At 39.9% G+C, this 17,566-nt stretch overlaps 1 protein-coding gene and 1 long non-coding RNA gene across 2 annotated transcripts; both read left to right on the top strand.

Annotated features, from left to right (window-relative positions):
* Positions 1-1,226: 1,226 nt before the first annotated feature.
* On the top strand, positions 1,227-4,279 carry LOC148697106 (uncharacterized). The gene is made up of 3 exons (XR_015963063.1): positions 1,227-1,695; positions 2,395-2,453; positions 4,096-4,279. It is a non-coding gene; the product is annotated as an uncharacterized LOC148697106 (long non-coding RNA).
* Positions 4,280-5,130: 851 nt separating this feature from the next.
* LOC137724533 (zinc finger CCCH domain-containing protein 19) lies at positions 5,131-17,100 on the top strand. Its single transcript, XM_068463291.2, has 10 exons — positions 5,131-6,641; positions 6,728-6,807; positions 8,565-8,752; positions 9,888-10,809; positions 10,915-11,042; positions 11,417-11,476; positions 11,554-11,604; positions 13,534-13,604; positions 14,558-14,712; positions 14,870-17,100. Exons 1-10 carry the CDS (start codon positions 5,275-5,277, stop codon positions 16,957-16,959), a joined length of 5,112 nt encoding a protein of 1,703 aa, XP_068319392.2. The 5' UTR covers positions 5,131-5,274; the 3' UTR covers positions 16,960-17,100.
* Positions 17,101-17,566: the final 466 nt, after the last annotated feature.

Below are 17,566 nucleotides of genomic sequence, written 5' to 3'. Positions count from 1 at the left end.
GTTACATGTTTCACTTCCAAGCCTTTGGAAGTCGTTATGAAGGTTTTGAGTATTAGAAGTTGTTCAGTATCGCATTTCTAACCCTAGATTAACGATTAGTTTGAAATGAGTTACTCAGACCTTTGTGGACGAGTTGCATCTTGTTTGTCCCACCAGTAGCATGGCTACAGTATATCCTTATCTCCATTCTAGTCACTTGTAACCACGGTTACAATTTCGGGTTAACTATGGTGTCATTGGGGTTGATGTATGGAGATTTTACATACAACGCATATTTAATGGACACATACTTTTGTTAGAATTATGGGTAACTACGGTTACATTCCTGTTTAGGAGTATGGTATCCTTCAAAATATAATACAAATATTGTATGTGCAGCTTGTGATTTACAGCAGCTTATTGCGAACAAATATTTGATTGAGATTGTGATGTAGAAAATTTATGTTATTGACGATGTTGCCTTAGAAGGTAGTGAATGAGTACGATCGAGGCTGGTAGGTGTATTTCCCATTGAGGGGCAAGATGGTAATATTGCACCCTCGGGAATTGTTACTTGCTTATCAAGACAACAGTGAATTGTTGGTTTTGTGGGGTGCATAGCGTAATATTAATAGCTTATTCGTTGGGTTGCTAAGCAAATAAACAAGTAGATTATTCTACGTTAATATTTGTATTTACTTATTTAATTCGTTAATTGTTGTTTAGGCTTGACCCAAAAATACTACATGCTAAATTTCGAAGTGCGTTACGCTTTGAACACGTTTATGTAAAAGAGAAGGAAAGTAGGAATTTGGAGGCATGAAAGAAGAGTCACTACACTCTGATCATGACAGAATGTCATCCTCTTTTATGTAGTCACTATCATTTTGTGTCTTCCTCGTGTATGTATTTACATACATATATCTCTTTAATTTTGAGTATTCTACTTTGGACTTATGATTTTAAATTTCGAGGACGAAATTTTTTTAAGGTGGGTAGATTGTGACAACCCGTTCCAAATTTTACGTTTTTATTTTATTTTAAAAGCGTGAATTTACGAAATTACCCTAGAGGCAAGGACTTTGACTTCTGTTGACCATCGTCTAGAGAGACGTATGACTTATTCTTTTAACATATTCTCGTAATACTCGTGGATGTGAACGCATAGGCGAAAGCCGTTTGCGAGTCCGGATTATAACGGTATAGTTACGGACGTTAGAAATTGATTATTTAAGGTGAAGCCCAATCAGAAAAAGGAAAGAAAGAAAAAGAAAAAAAAAAAAAAAAAAAAAAAAATCCCAGCTTTTCCCGTGGGTTTTCCCACTCGCGACCACCCATTTTCCAGGGCCGATTCCGGCCAACTCCGGTGGAGTTTTTCGATGCCACCACCACCATCTTGAAGCTCTCATTCCCCTCTACAAAACCCACCCAAGAACCACCTTGATTAACCATGGGATGTGGAGGTTTGAGGCCACGAAAGTTGACGAAAATCAATGGTGCTCCGGCCACCCTTTTCGATTTTCCGGCAAATCGGCAAAGCAATGGCCGATGCCACCACTTGGGCTTTGTAGCTCATCATCCCAGGAGCAAAACCCAACCAACCTTGACCCCGTTGGACCACCGTAGACGACGAATCGACGTCGGGAAGTTTTAGGCACCCGCCGGCTTCGTGGGCAAAATTGACCATCTTCCGTCCACTTTTGGACTTCGTGGCAGGTATGAAAGTTGCTCCACTCACTGAGATCTTCATTTCTGTGAAGTTTGACAATTTTTGGAAATAGTTGGATTTTCCGGCGAGTCGGGGCGGCCGACCGCCACCCGCGGCGGCGCGTGCGGCGGCGCGTGGCCAGTGGGCCGCCAATGCTATTTTTAGGCTATGTCGAATGTCTTGAATTCAGTTTTTTTATTAGAATGACATAGGTTGATCGTTGGAACCTAAATTCGTTACGATACATTGCTTGATGAAAATGTGAATCGACGATCCGACCGTTGGATCGTCACCAAACTTGGGTACATTATAATACGTAATATTTAAAGATCATAGGAATTTATGGATCGGGAATCCGATGTACGGATCTTTCCGAATTGGATTTGTAAGTTAGTAAAATAAATGTTCACGGCCACTTGTCTTAGGCAATTGGCGGAGATCTGACCGTTGGATCGTAATGAAATTTTAATATGTTATTCTAGAAACATATTGTGGATCGTTGGAAGTTGCGGATTGGAAATCTGATATGCGGATCTTCCGGGTCAGGTTATACAGGGTTGTAAACCCTACCGTCGATCTTTGATCGACGGTTGACTTGTGGTCAATGGGTCTCAAACTATTTTAGAATGTCGTTGAGGTTGTGTTTTATGTGAATTACATATTCTACGGATAAGAGTTCTGAGATGTAATTTGATAATTGGTCACAGGGACCAATCATTCAGGACGCCTCGATGCGTGCACTAGAGAATCATAGCGTGGACTCCAGGTGAATGCATCTTTTCATTTTTATCGTACTTATTATTGAGAGTTCTATCGACACCTTTAAATTGATTAGGCATATTACTTTCATATATAATTATTGTGAATGCTTGAAGTACTATGTGAACTACGAATGGCTTGATCCCTGTTTAGGGTACGTAGGCAGTCTAACGAGACGTTAGATGCAGCCATAAAATATTTGAGACAAAAACCTTGCTTGGGAAATTGAGTAATGTGAAGGAAATTGGTAAAGACAAGTTTTAGTTTTGTGAATTAGTTAGTTAAATTAGAGTTAATTGGATTGTCATGGATAATTATCCTTGAAAATAAGTAGTTTGGGAGTAGGGCGTTATTGATTGTACACTTCACACTATATTGTTTATAATTGAAAATGCTACGACATGGTTGAGCAGTAGATTGCATCATTATATATATCCATATGTATATTACTTGCATATAATTATTGGGAATGCTTTCAAGTGCAAAGGTGAACTCAGGACACCCAGGTAAGTTCAGGTGAGTTTATGGTACTAGTTGAATCGATTGCGTCATAGCATGACTACAGTTATGAATTAGGCAACTTCGATACGGTCGTACTGGTTGCCATGAGTTGCACATGTTATATTGAGATGCATTGAGAGCTCATAAACCTGCACCTCGGTGTTAGTGCTCCCGCCCGTGGCCAGGGCACAGTCCTTCACGTGATGTTCACCTCCCGCACCTTACGCTCGCCTTGGATCCAAGGTAGGTGCACAGTCCTGTCGTACAGACCACTTTAGGTGGTTCCGACTTGTAGGTGACCCGCGATTATTCGCCCAGTCTTCACGTGATCGTAGCACTTGAGCGTATTTATTTACACCCAGTCCTGTCGTACAGACCACTTTAGGTGGTTCCGACTCGTGTGCAGGTATACTTATTGAGCTATATGCTAGCCAGGATTGATGAGATATAGATAAGTCGTACATGTCACTATAGGTGACTCCGACTTATATGCTAGCCAGGATTGATGAGATATAGATAAGTCGTGACTCCGACTTATATGCTAGCAAGGATTGATGAGATATAGGTAAGTCGTACAGGTCACTATAGGTGACTCCGACTTATATGCTAGCCAGGATTGATGAGATATAGATAAGTCGTGACTCCGACTTATATGCTAGCCAGGATTGATGAGATATAGGTAAGTCGTACAGGTCACTATAGGTGACTCCGACTTATATGCTAGCCATGATTGATGAGATATGGATAAGTCGTACAGGTCACTAGAGGTGACTCCGACTTATATGCTAGCCAGGATTGATGAGATATGGATAAGTCGTACAGGTCACTATAGGTGACTCCGACTTATATGCTAGCCATGATTGATGAGATACGGATAAGTTGTACATGTCATTTTAGATGACTCTGACTGATATATTACTTTGTATTGATTTAGTCCATTTGGCCTACTTATTAATGTATGGTGGATTTGATGGCAAACCGTGGTTTTGGTCATTTCTGAGTATGGTTGGGATATATGTATATATGTTGTACTGTCTTATGGAAAACGATACGGGTTTTATATTTAGGGGCATTACTTTTTGAGAGATAGTAACTTTGGGAAGCTTGGTTTTATTGCTTACTCACACCTTCTGTTTGGTGCCCTCCAGGTTTTAGCTGCTGAGTTTGTATCGACAAGAATCTATGGTGAATCTTAGTATTAATGGATATTTCTGAGGGTATGATTCTTACCCACACTACTGTACCTTACTTATGCTCTGACATCGCGTGTGAAATGGGTTCGCTCCCACTCGTAGCGCACTCTGGTACTTAGACACTTTTAGATTCAAATTTATTCACTTTTTATGCACTATCACATTTTATGGCTTCGTCACCTTCCAGGTGACGGCCAGCACAGCTCGATTCAGGGTCCAAGTGGACTTTCTGGGTCGGGGTGTGTCAGTATCTCATGTTAGCTTCTTGTATATAATACATATATATATATATATATTGTTAAATTGATCTACCTCTTAAAGGGTAGCTGTTATATAGGTACGTAAAATTGCTAAACTAGCATTACTCTTAACTGGTTGAAACAGGTACTTGTATTCAAATCGACCCATTAGTTAATAGGCTACCAACAGGTTCACTTATTATCAATCCAAACTCATTAAGGTTCAACCCAAACACTTAATTTTTTGTGGCGTGTATGATTTTGCCAGGTATCGGGCCATTGAAAGAAGGCCTATAATATGATAGATTTTCTTGTACAACCAATTTATCACGTATAACTTGTCATTCATTGGATGTATACTATACTTTTTGAACACGAACAAATATATATCGAACGATAAAACCACTAAAATTGAATACTCTATGAATGAGAAAGAATGGTGTAATCCACAAATCTCTTTTTACCTTTTATATACAGCTCTCAATTTTCAATCGTTAAATTAAATGAATTGAATTAATAAGATGTATGAAGGTTAAAAATACGTGTGGATGGAAAATCCTCACATCTATAGCATGTGATGCGTATAGGGCGGGTGGGTGGAATAGCATTGGAGCTTTTAGTAATTTTACCTGAAGCAGCCCACGTCCCAAACCCAAACCTACGAGCCACAAAAAAGCCCTTGTTGCTTACGGCATTTCTTCTGTTTGGCTGTCGTGGCAGTTGCCTCCTTCTCCTTCGCTACTACTCCCCTCAGTTAATACAATCCGTTTTAGTGTTGTGTAACGATTAAACGACGACATATAGCCCTGCAGGGGAACCGGAAGCTTAAAACCCTAACCCTAGCTCTTTGGATTTTAGGGTTTTCAATCTCTGATTTCCAATTTCAGTTACTGCCATGGAAGCCGACGAGGAAGATGCTTCCAAGGTGAACGAGCCTTCGATTTCACTCCAAGACGACGCTTTACCGTTGCCTCATACAGGAGAGGAGCTCCGGAACACCGAACCACAATGCGACCCGGAGTCTGCACCTGAGCCCGAGCATGGCGGCTCGGAGCTTGGGGTCGACGGAGAATCTGATTCGGTTGCGTCTTCGGTAGAGAGAGGCGATGGGGATGGAATTGGAGGAGGGTGTAAGGAGGGGGATACGGAAATGGTGGATGTGGCTGAGGCGGTGGCGGCGGTTGCGGAGACAGTTGAAACTGATGCAGTGGAGGATTTGGGGGTGGCGATGGAGAAGTCTGCTGCTGACGCGGGAGAGAAGATGGTGGTGGAAGAGGAGACGAATGTGATAGAAGGTCACGTGGCTGAGGACAGGGAGGTTGAGGAGGTGACGAATGTGGCTGAAAGTCACTTGAGAGAGGAAACCGAGGTCAAGGAGGAGATGCATGTGGCTGGAGGTCACGTGACAGAGGAAACTGAGGTGGAGGAGGAAATGACTGTGGCCGGTGGTCATGTGACAGAGGACACTGAGGTTGTGAAGGGGATGAATGTGGCCGAAGGTTATAGCACAGAGGAAGCTGAGGTTGGGGATGTGGATGATGAGGTATTGGAGACAGAGGTGAAGGTGTTGCCTGAGGAAGCTGCTGTGGCTAACTCGGACAAGCAGGAGGCTGAGGATTCCAATGTGGCTGAAACGGCTGAGGAGACTGTGCTTTCAGTGAAGGATGAAACAGAGCAAATGACGGGTGAAGCCAAGGGAGGTGAGGTTGAGGCCGAGACAGTGGGAGAGGAGACTGAGACCGAGGTGGAAGGAGAGGAGGATGGGAACGAGACGGTGGGAGAGGAGGATGGGATCGAGGCGGTGGGAGAGGAGGATGGGATCGAGGCGGTGGGAGAGGAGGATGGGAGTGAAGCGGTGGGAGAGGAGGATGTGAATGAGGCGGTGGGAGTGGAGGCAGAGGCCGAAGCGGAGGGAGAGGAGGCTGAGGCCGAAGCAGAAGGAGAGGAGGCTGAAGCAGGGGGAGATGATGAGGAGAATGCGGCAGACATGTTGACTGAGACTGACACAGTTGGGGAGTTGGATATGGTTGATGATGTAATGGAGGAGACAACTGAGGCAGAGGAGACGGGGGCGGCAGAGGAAGAAGCAGAAGAAATGGAGGTGGAAGAGGAGGAGGAGACAAAAAGAGCCGGCAGTGGTGGGAAGAGGAAGCGTGTGAAGAGTTCTAAGGACACGGGAAAACTCCTCTCAAAGAAGAAAATGGAAGAGGATGTCTGTTTCATTTGCTTTGATGGGGGTGAGCTTGTGCTTTGTGACCGCAGGTCAGTTGAACTTTGCTTACTGTGTGTGCTTCTTTTGACGTTATTTCTGTGATTGGTTTATTGATTAGTTTAATTGGTGGTTTCAGGGGATGTCCCAAAGCATACCATCCTTCGTGTGTTAATCGTGATGAGGCCTTCTTTCGAGCCAAGGGTCGATGGAATTGCGGTAAGTTGCTGCGGCTGAAGTCCTTAATTTTCTTTTCCTTTTCACCAAGTTTTATTGTTTTATTTAATTCTGATGTAGTACGTTAAGGGCCAGTAGACTATTAATGCACAATGTACTTGTTTGTACAATGTATATTCAGGATTTTCTAGTATGCTCCGGGGTATTCTATACATTGGGATTTGATGACTGTATTCTAACGGCCAACAATCCCAATGTATTGGATACCCCTAAGTATAGTAGAATTTCATGTATATTCATAATGGACATTCATTACTAAGTTTAAATGCATTTTGAACAAACATCCATTCAGCACATACACCTCATTAAACAATTCATCTAGTGGAATAGGCCTTTAAACTAAGACCCTTTGTAATCTTGAGGAGGCTTCGGTTTTCTGATCAGTTCCTAGATTTACCTTTGAGAATTTAGGTTCATCTCCTAGCTTCTGCTAAATTGAATTCTCTTTATTTTTATTTATTCCATGTCTTCGTATATTTGTATCTTTGGTGATCATTTATGTGTTTAGCATGCGGTTTCTGTAGCTTCAAACTCCAGCTGCATTAGTGCTTCCTTGGTGCAGTGATGATTGAGTTAGTATTTTTTTGTTGTAAAATTATATTTTTGCTTTTCGTTTTCGTTTTTGATATTTGGTTTAAATTATATGAAAATGATATTTTATTAGTTGCTGGCTAGGGGTCTAAAATACTGTGATACTTTTGAAATATTTGTATTTTTTCAAGTAAGTGAATTTTTTTTGCATACTTTCAGTATCCTGAAGTATTGGACAGTTTGTGTCTAGTTAGAGTTGATTTGGAGCTGCATGTTTGTAATTATTGACCTGGAATATTATTATTTGGATGACTATTTGTTAATTGTCCTTGAACAGTTTGTGTGCTTTGAAGATATTAGTTAGTCTCCAAGTGATTATGTATTTGTCTGGAATTATGACTACAAGTACCTGCAAGATGTAGTTCTTTGTTTACTTTACAATTATAAAAATTTGAAATCGTTTACCAAGAGAAGGGCATTGCTTTTTCTGCAGAGAGGGATCAGTTTTTTGATCCTTGGTTTAGATTTTCTTTTATAATGACAAGGGGAGAAACAATTGCTGATGTAATGACCTATGACCGGCAGCTAAATAGGGAATTGACGGACATTGTGTTTTGACCTATTACCAAGAGAGTTACAACTGCTTGTATAAGGTTATGTTATAATATAGAATGGGGACTTAAGCGGGTCAAATAAAATTCAAGTTTTGGGAAGAAATATATCAGGCATAAGTGTATCGTGTACAGTTAAGTTACTGTTAAAGTAACGTAACAAGTACCAAACTCCTACCAAGTACCTTAGCAAACCACTTTTAGGCAACACTTTATCAACTTCTTTTATTTTTTATTTATTTTTATTCTTTCTTCCTTTTTTTGGAAGAATTTTAAGGGTTCATGAAAGGTATTCAGCATTTACCTCAGTTCAGACTTCAGACTCTAGCCTTAACCTGGAAGTTATGTGTTTGTCCGCTTCAATTTTTATTATTCATGTACTTTTAGTGAATCTAGTTGCCAGTGTCTTTTTTGAGAGAGATTGCAGGCATTATGGCTATTTTGAACTCTTCATCTTATAAGCACCAGTTCTTTTACATGTGTCACTGGGTTTCATCACTTAACGATGTTAAATCATTATAAAAATGCTTATTTGAAAATTATTTCAATTCTTTTGGTTGCTGGGCAGTATCTGATGTATTAATAAATATATTTTAGGTTGGCACCTTTGTAGCAACTGTGAAAAGAGTGCCCACTACATGTGTTATACATGCACCTTTTCCTTGTGCAAGGCGTGTATCAAAGATGCTGTTATCTTATGTGTTCGAGGAAACAAAGGCTTCTGTGAGACATGCATGAAAACTATCATGATGATTGAAAAGAATGAGCAAGGAAACAAGGACAAGGTATGATGCCCTCTTTCTTCTGTTATTCCCTAATCACTTTTGTATTTTCCTTTTGCTAGCATTGTCACGATTAGGGTCAAGGGTTATATCTATCTTGGGAGTGTTTTAGTGTGTGAAAGTAGTGTGTCGTGAAGTTCATTTTTGCTACGTCCTAATTAAATCAGTCAGCCAAAAGGGAAAAAAGAAACAACAAAGCGTATACATTTGGAGGTTTTGTAAGCCTCTGTATGTAATGACGTTAGTGACTTCCCTTTCTTCTAATCGAAGGTGAACTGGGAACAGTAGTATCTTGGTTTCCCTGGTGATTTTTTCCTAGGGTTGTTGATGTCTGGGATTTGTCTTTATATGCTCTTTCCCTTGTTCTCATCTTGTTTTGTTTGAGTTCCCTTCTGGCGGACTGTAGTTCACTCGATGAACAATGTATCCAGTCAGTGCATATTGAGTTGCTTGAGTTTGTACAAGTCATATATCTGGAATTATATGTTGAATTATGTCAATAAATTTAAGGGAAGCTAGTTTGATTGAGTATTTTTTTTTGTAATATTTTTTTTGTTTGTAAGAAATCTTTTATAATATGTTGGAAAATATGGCTTCAAGAATAAAGCATCTAATTGTAATTCCATGTATCGGTTTGAAACCTATGGCATAATAAAGTGTCTGGTTATAATTTTGTGCAAAAACGAACAAAAAAGAAAGGAAGATTAGATGTAATGTAGCTGAAAGCTCATGTGAAATGGTTGAGGTGTTGCATATACTCACCCTATTAGAGATTATAGGTCTATCAATGCCTGTGTCGATAGTCCTTTGATACTTAACTGCTGCTGCCCAAGTTTTCATGCGACAGAGGAAATGTCGTTTTAATTTGTCATTGTACATATAAGTCAAAGTCAGAGAGTGTTTGTCTCTCCCTTTGGTTGGGAATTCTCAGCAATGTCCACCTGTATAATTCTAGTGTGTCATGGTTTGAGTGGTATGTCATTAGACATTAGGTCTGGTCAATTAATTAAAATCAAAATTATAACATTCCAATTTATAACATTAATCTTGTCCTTAACTATGTACTGTTTTCACTTCACACGTTTAAACTGCTTGCAGTGGCATTCGTTTTATTCTTTTTTTTCTTGTGCTTGTGCAGGATGAAGTTGATTTTGATGATAAAAGCAGCTGGGAGTACCTCTTCAAGGATTATTGGATAGACTTAAAAGAGAAGTTATCTCTAACGCTTGATGACCTTGCTCAGGCCAAGAATCCAAGGAAAGGATCAACTGGACGTGCTAATAAACAGGAGTCACGTGATGAACCCTATGATGCTAATGATGGTGGAGGGTCTGATTCTGACAACTCTGAGAATTTGGATTTAGTTAACCCTAAAAAAAGAAAGTCCAAAAAACGAATGAGAACCCGTGCAAAGGGGAGGGATTCATCAAGTGCAGCTACAGCAACTGGCTCTGGAGGTCCATCTGCAGATGACAGTACAGGGTGGGCATCAAAGGAACTTCTGGAGTTTGTAATGCACATGAGAGATGGTGACGAGTCTGCTTTATCTCAGTTTGATGTCCAGGCTCTCTTGCTAGAATATATAAAAAGGAACAAACTTCGTGACCCTCGGCGAAAAAGTCAGATAGTTTGTGATATAAGGCTTCAAAATTTATTTGGGAAACCACGCGTTGGGCATTTTGAAATGTTAAAGCTTCTTGAATCCCACTTTCTTGTAAAAGAGGATGCTCACACTGATGATCTTCAAGGGAGTGTTGTTGATACCGATGACAATCAGTTGGAGGTTGATGGCAACTCTGATACCCCAGTAAAGGCCAGTAAAGATAAGAGACGTAAAGCACGTAAAAAGGGTGATGGGAAAGGACCTCAATCTAATATTGACGACTTTGCAGCCATTGATATGCATAACATCAATTTAATTTTCTTAAGGCGTAATTTAGTGGAAGATCTACTTGATGATCTGGATAACTTTCAAGACAAGGTTGTCGGCTCTTTTGTCAGAATTAGAATTTCTGGTAGTGGTCAAAAGCAAGATTTGTATAGGCTGGTGCAAGTTACAGGTAATTATTTGATTAATTGTCTTTCATTGTATTTTTGGCGTGAGCAACGAAGGCATTAAACTTTCAGAATTGTAAAGTTCATTGTCTAAATGATTTTCTGAACAGGTACATGCAAAGGTGCTGAGCCATATAAAGTTGGTAAAAGGATGACAGACATCTTGCTAGAGATATTAAACTTAAACAAGACAGAGATCATTTCGATTGATATCATCTCAAACCAAGAGTTCACTGAGGTGATTTATATAACTAACTATTTCCTTTCAATTCCAAACTCGGTTTAAAAATAACATAAATGTGGCTCTTAAAGAGACATGATTTGGACATCCTTGTTCTCAAGGGCATGTCCTCCATTAGAAATAACATTAGAAAGACTGATAATGCTTGCCATTGGGCAAGATATGGTACAAGGGAAACGTGAATAATTCTCACATCCAATCGAATGGATAGTGTAGTTTGCTTTTCCCTCTTTATTGGGAGAGACTGCAGCTTTATGTGCATCATAGTGAAGATTGCTGGAAAAGCAATTTTTGTTTGAATTTTTTTTGTTTCTGCTTTCATTTAGAAATCACTTGTTTGATTATCACCTTGTTTCATTGTTTATTTTTAGGACGAATGCAAACGACTGCGTCAGAGCATAAAATGTGGACTTATCAACCGGCTTACTGTGGTATTTCTATTTTCTATTGTTACTTTTGTGTGTTGATGTTAATTTTTATTTTCTCCTGAGAAAGTGGTCGTTTGCAGGGTGATGTTCAAGACAAAGCAATGGTGCTCCAAGCAGTCAGAGTCAAAGATGTAAAACTCTTGCCCTTTTATCCCTTAAAGTTGCTTTCTCACTTGTAAACTTCTTTTCCTTCAATTTTTTATTTGCATCTTGGACATGTTCTATGTACTCTTAGGCTTGCACATGTTTCATGTCGCATCAGATGTTGTTGGTAATTCATCTCAAAATTGAGCTCCATATTACAGCATTGCCTTTAGGAATTGCTGTAGATTTGATTTCCCGGATAAAGTTTTAAAGTGTACTTAGGAAAGTTTTGTTTCACAGAAAAGGAAAGAAAAGAAAATATGATGATGCAAGGATGATGATGACGATGATGACGATGAAGAAAATATATACCTCCACTGAGTGTCCACTTAGGGAGAAGATTATAATATACTTTATTCATAAAAAGGACTGGATTCATTAACTAATCTAAAATATACAAGATTTGTGGACTGCATACAATATAATGGAACTGAGAAGTTCCATTTATTGTTCATAAAAAGATACAGAAACCACTGATTAAAGGTAATTAAGCAAAGCTTTCCTTCCTCCAAATATATTAGATACAGTAAGTAGCCCTCCAATCTGCAAAAGTGACAAAGAAACAGTTTCTTGTAATCCAAATACGTGTGTTGTGTTACTGGCTCCTCGTTATAAGAACCAGGGATCTTATGTTTCTGTAAATTGGTAAACTATATAATTTGGAAGCATGCAAAGACCAAATAATGCTTGTAGACTTTTAATATTAGTATAGGCTTATGTGGTTGCCAAATTCCAATCCCTTGAATTAGGTACGCTAGAAACTTACTCCACACTTAATAAAGGACTTAGGTAGTGATCTGAACCAAGGTTTGTTTTATCTATTTTTTTAGCCCAAGTAGGCTTCTTTCTTCGTGTTTGGTTTTCCAACTTCAGTTATTGGCTTGTAAAGGGAAACGTAGCTTGGCATATTTGCTTACCACAATGGGTTTGATTATAGAGGGTATGAGGTCCTGGTTTCCAAGTTTAATTCTGATTGATTTTTTTATCTGTACCACCCATAAAGGCACAACAAAGAGGAGTAATTTTGGTGTTATTATGTTTTTCAATTTAGAAGATATTTGGGATATGGTACACTGTCACCATGTAATAAACTTGTCTAAGGTTGAGTACTAGCTGCTACTAGCACTATGGTGTAATGGTTTTCCTCTCCATTTGTAAGTGGATCTGAAGGGTTGCATATGAAGCCTAGGTGAAGCAACTTATTGCTTTTTCCAACTTAACTGGACATCTGAATGCTATTGATGTCGAGCTTCAACAGTTGCATTTCAAGTTGGTCTTGAACAAGTAAAGGCCGACCATTGAACCCCAAAAATCAAGCTTGCCGATTTTACTTGCTGAGCTTTGTAACCAATCAAGCGATGGATCCTTATTTAAGCCTTAAGTCTGTCATTTATAAATTTTCAAATGAAGTATAACACAGGGTGACATGGCATAAATACCTAATGTTGAGATAGGTAGGTGCTTTATTTTTGTAACCCTATGGTTGGGTTCCAGATCAACTCAAATATAAAACAAGCTCAATCCAGTCTTGAACTTGTGAGCAGATCAAGTTCTTTGCAGCCATCCTCTGCCATTTGCTACCGGAGTTTTAATGTTTTCATGAAGAGATCAAAGACCTAACATGTCTGCAACATAGGAATATCGGCAAGAACTAGTTGCTTTTCCCCAATTAATTCCTAATAATCTCAACCAGATTTGTTCTTTAAGAAGGATTGTTTTTTCCTCTTCTTCTTAGATGCAATATGGATTCTGGCTCCTTTAGTGTTGACTCAACCCTTATTTTAAATCTTGTAGGTGTAAATTCAATATACACTATGCCCTCTGTTTTTCCTATAACTTGATTTTGATATTATTTTTGTAATAGTTTTCCTTGCTTTTCTTTGATGGATTTGTTTTATTTATTTATTCTGATACAGTGGTTAGAAACGGAGATAGTTAGACTCAGCCATCTTCGTGATCGAGCAAGTGAAAAAGGGCGCAGGAAGGAATATCCTTTACTTTTCAAGTTTAATACATTTTTATTCACAATTTTTTTGTGGGAAAGTGATTTCTGCAGACCCTCCTTTTTTACCTTATAGTTCTACACATTCACTTTAATTTGGTCCTTGATTTGTTCACTCCAATGGCTGGAAAAAAGAGGGGTCTGCAAGAGGTGAAATATGGTGTGCAAAAATCATTTCTCTTTTCTTGGTGTGTGATGTTTAAATGCACTACTCTCTTTCCTGAATTCTGAGCTATTTGGTGTAATTTTATATTTACTTGCTTTCCAAGGCTGTGGCCTTCGATATAAATTGACCTGTTTCTTATATTAGTGATTTCCAGAAAACTTAAAAACTTTATATTGGTAAAGGAGGAAATTTTACCCTCGCATGTTTTTTTTTTTTTTTTTTTTTTTCCTGCTATGATTAGAAGTAATGAGTGACACATGTGAAGGGATACTTTATACCAGTTGAGGTCTTCTTTTTCTTTATGTTTTGTTTTGGAGGGGAATTGGATGTTGCAATAAGCAGATGCATTTGGCCTTTTTCTCTCTTTGATTTTACAAGAAATTTTAGCACTCTAACTTTACAAGAAATTTTAGCTCCTTAATAGAGCATCAGATACCTATATAATAGTTCCATCTGCCTTTTTCATTAGTTGATGCCAGAAACACGTATTTTCACTGTCAGTATAAAAAAAAATCCTATTAATTTCTTGATTCTTTGGAAAGAAAACCTTAAATTACCTTTTTCTTTTTTTTTTTTTTGTATTTTTTTGGAGCTACTTTTGTTGTATATATATATATGTATATCCCACTTAATGGGATAAGGCTTCTTTGTTGTTGCTGCTACTGCTTTTGTTGTATATGGTACTTTTTTTTTTTTAATGGTCAATGTTGTATATGGTACTTTAAGATGACTAGGAATAGGTATGATGTAAAATCCTTAACTTTCTTTTCACGCTTAGAGAGTGTGTAGAGAAGTTGCAGCTTCTAAAGACGCCTGAGGAACGCCAGCGTAGACTAGAGGAAACTCTAGAAATACATGCGGATCCAAATATGGACCCAAGTTATGAATCTGAGGAGGAGGAAGACGAAGGAGATGACAAGAGACAAGGTCCCATTTCTTTTTTTTTTTTTGGGAATTTTTATACCTTTAATTCTCTAGTGCTATTTTCTTTTTCATTAATTCAATCATAATTTTTTAACTGAAACGATAGCGATAATCCAGTCATTATTTCAGTCATTAATAACATAGCTTTCAACCCATGCAGATAGTTACACGAGACCTACAGGTTTTTCCTTTGGAAGGAAAGGGAGGGATCCAATTTCTCCACGAAGAGGAGGATCTTCTTTTAATGATTCCTGGAGTGGGACAAAGAATTATTCCAATACGAATCGAGAGTTAAGCAGGAATACGTCAAATAAGGGATTCTACAACAAAGCAGAAAATACAACTGGAGCTGGTGAGAGAGTGAATGATTCATGGGGTCAAGGAAGAGACAGAGAAACGCAGCAAACAAGCCACTGGGAGAAGAAACAAATTATTTCAAGTTTAGAAACAGGTGTTAGGAGTACGCAGTCTGTGGTACAATCTGAAACATCTCCTGGTGGTGGCTCAGGAAATTCAGTTGCACATTTCACCACTGGCGCAGCGCAATCTACACCCACTATCAATGATTCAGAAAAAATATGGCATTACAAGGATCCTTCCGGGAAAATTCAGGGACCATTTTCCATGGCACAGCTACGCAAATGGAATAACACTGGCTATTTTCCTGCCAACTTGAGAGTTTGGAAAAACACTGAGAAGGAAGAAGATTCTATCCTGGTAACTGATGTATTGGCTGGAAAGTTCCAGAAAGACCCTTCACTGGTTGACAGTAGTTTTCTAAAGGCCCAAATGGTGCATGATTCATGTCTCTCACCTGCACCGTCTGGGAAGCCTCAAGGAGGTCTCTTTCAACGGGGTACAGAAGGCCAAGCTGCAGGAGGAAGTTGGGGATCTGAAAACGAAATTACTTCATCCTCAGCCAGAGGTACTCTATCATCAGTTGAGGTTCCTAAGTATTCTTCAGATGGGTGGGGCACAACAAACTTTCCCTCACCTACTCCATCCCAAACTCCATTAGGTGGGGCAAGGGGTCAAGCTTATGAAAGTAATTGGTCACCCACCCCTGTTCATCCAACTGGCTCTGTCTTGGGTGGGAATGGAGTGATGCAACCTAGTACAGTAGCTACTCCAGAAAGTGCATTGCGAGTTTCTGGAATTGATCGCTCAAGCTCTCTTTCCGGCATTAATGCAGCACCCAAGTCTGAAACTGCTGTGCTTCTGGGCTCTACAAATACTCTTCAAATGCATGGTCAAGTAAATGCTTCAATGAATCAAGTAACAGATGTGAAAAATCTTGTTTCAAATCTGCAAAATCTGGTACAGACTGTTACTAATCGTACTCCCGGTGGTGATGCTCGAGGGTGGGCTTCTGGTTCAGTTCCAAAACAGGAAATGACTGCTCCAGGGCCAGTACCTGGGAGTGAAACTCAACCCTGGGCAGGTGCTCCGTCCCAGAGGATAGAACCAATTAATGCTTCTACTATGCCTGCACAACATCCGGCCCATGGTTACTGGGGTAACGCTTCATCTACTAACAATGCTACCCAGTCTATTAATACAGGAAATGCAGCTGGAAATTTGCCTTCATCCGGCTTCTCTGGTGTTCCACAGTCTGATCCTTGGAGACCCCAAGTCCCAGCTAATCAATCATACATTCAGCCTCCAGCACCATCACCCCAGGTACCTTGGAGCATGGGTGTCCCAGATAACCAAAGTTCTCTGCCAAGAAAGGGGCAAGAGAATCAAAACGCAGGTTGGGCGCCAATTGGGGGAAATCCAAACATGGCCTGGAGAGGACAAGTGCCAGGAAATACAAACATGAATTGGGGAGCTCCGGGACAGGGTCCAGGGTGGGCTGGACCTGGTCAAGGTCCAGTACCTGGAAATGCAGCGCCTAATTGGGTCCAACCTGCTGCTCAAGGACCTCCTTCGTTAAGTGGAAATCCCGGTTGGGCTCCATCTGGTCAAGGGCCAGCAGTTGCGAACACCAATCCTGGTTGGGCTGGGCAAACTCAGAATGGAGGAGATAGGTTCTCAAATCAAAGGGATCGCGCTCCGCATGGCGGAGATTCTGGTTATGGTGGTGGAAAGCCCTGGAATAGGCAGTCGTCCTTTGGTAGTGGTGGTGGCGGAGGCGGGGGAGGAGGGTCTTCGAGGCTGCCTTTCAAAGGGCCCAGAGTGTGCAAGTTCTTTGAGAGCGGTCACTGCAAGAAGGGCGCAGCGTGTGATTATCTGCACCCGGACCAGTAAGATTTTTGGGAACACAGAAGCAGCAGCAGCAGAAAGCAGTTCATAGTGTACAGCAAATTTCCCATGGAAGAGTTTTGACTTTTGTATAAACCCTTTGTTTTGTTAATCTTTTAATTACAATAACAAGGTTAGTTTAGTGTATTATGCTTTGTTTGGTCTTTCCTACATTCTTCGTTACTGTTTAGATATTCCAATGTGTTACAATCATGGGTGATCTTGATGCATGTAAGATTTTATAAATAGAGGGAGATTCGAACTCGCATATCTATCAAGTAGGCAAAGGTTCTGGTGTTAAATTGAAGGGAATTGAACTCTACACGTATCTCAATATTAACACATCAATTGATCCTCCCTCGCAACTGTCATAATGACATCGGAGCCATATAAGTTAGTCTCACGACTCCGTGAGTGGATTAAAAACATGAACGAGGATCGTTATGGTGACATTAAAGTCGGTTACGATTTACACATGTTTTAGCGAGTACTTTTGTACCGCACGATCAGCATCGAACCGTCGAGGACATTCTACTATTCTAGTGCAGATGACAAGGAGGGAAGTGAAAAAACAACATCAGACAAACAAACAAGTAAATAGCAGGTGATCGGG

The sequence above is a fragment of the Pyrus communis genome, chromosome 5 (assembly GCF_041283825.1).
Source record: "Pyrus communis isolate YQ-2024b chromosome 5, ASM4128382v1, whole genome shotgun sequence".
NCBI lineage: Eukaryota > Viridiplantae > Streptophyta > Magnoliopsida > Rosales > Rosaceae > Pyrus > Pyrus communis.
This window is presented reverse-complemented; position numbering and strand designations above follow the sequence as displayed.

Coding starts and splice junctions, on each gene's coding strand:
- LOC137724533 (XM_068463291.2), top strand. CDS start 5,275: ATGGAAGCCGACGAGGAAGATGCTTCCAAGGTGAACGAGCCTTCGATT. Junction 6,642..6,727: donor CTTGTGCTTTGTGACCGCAG/GTCAGTTGAACT, acceptor TGGTGGTTTCAG/GGGATGTCCCAAAGCATACC. Junction 6,808..8,564: donor CAAGGGTCGATGGAATTGCG/GTAAGTTGCTGC, acceptor AATATATTTTAG/GTTGGCACCTTTGTAGCAAC.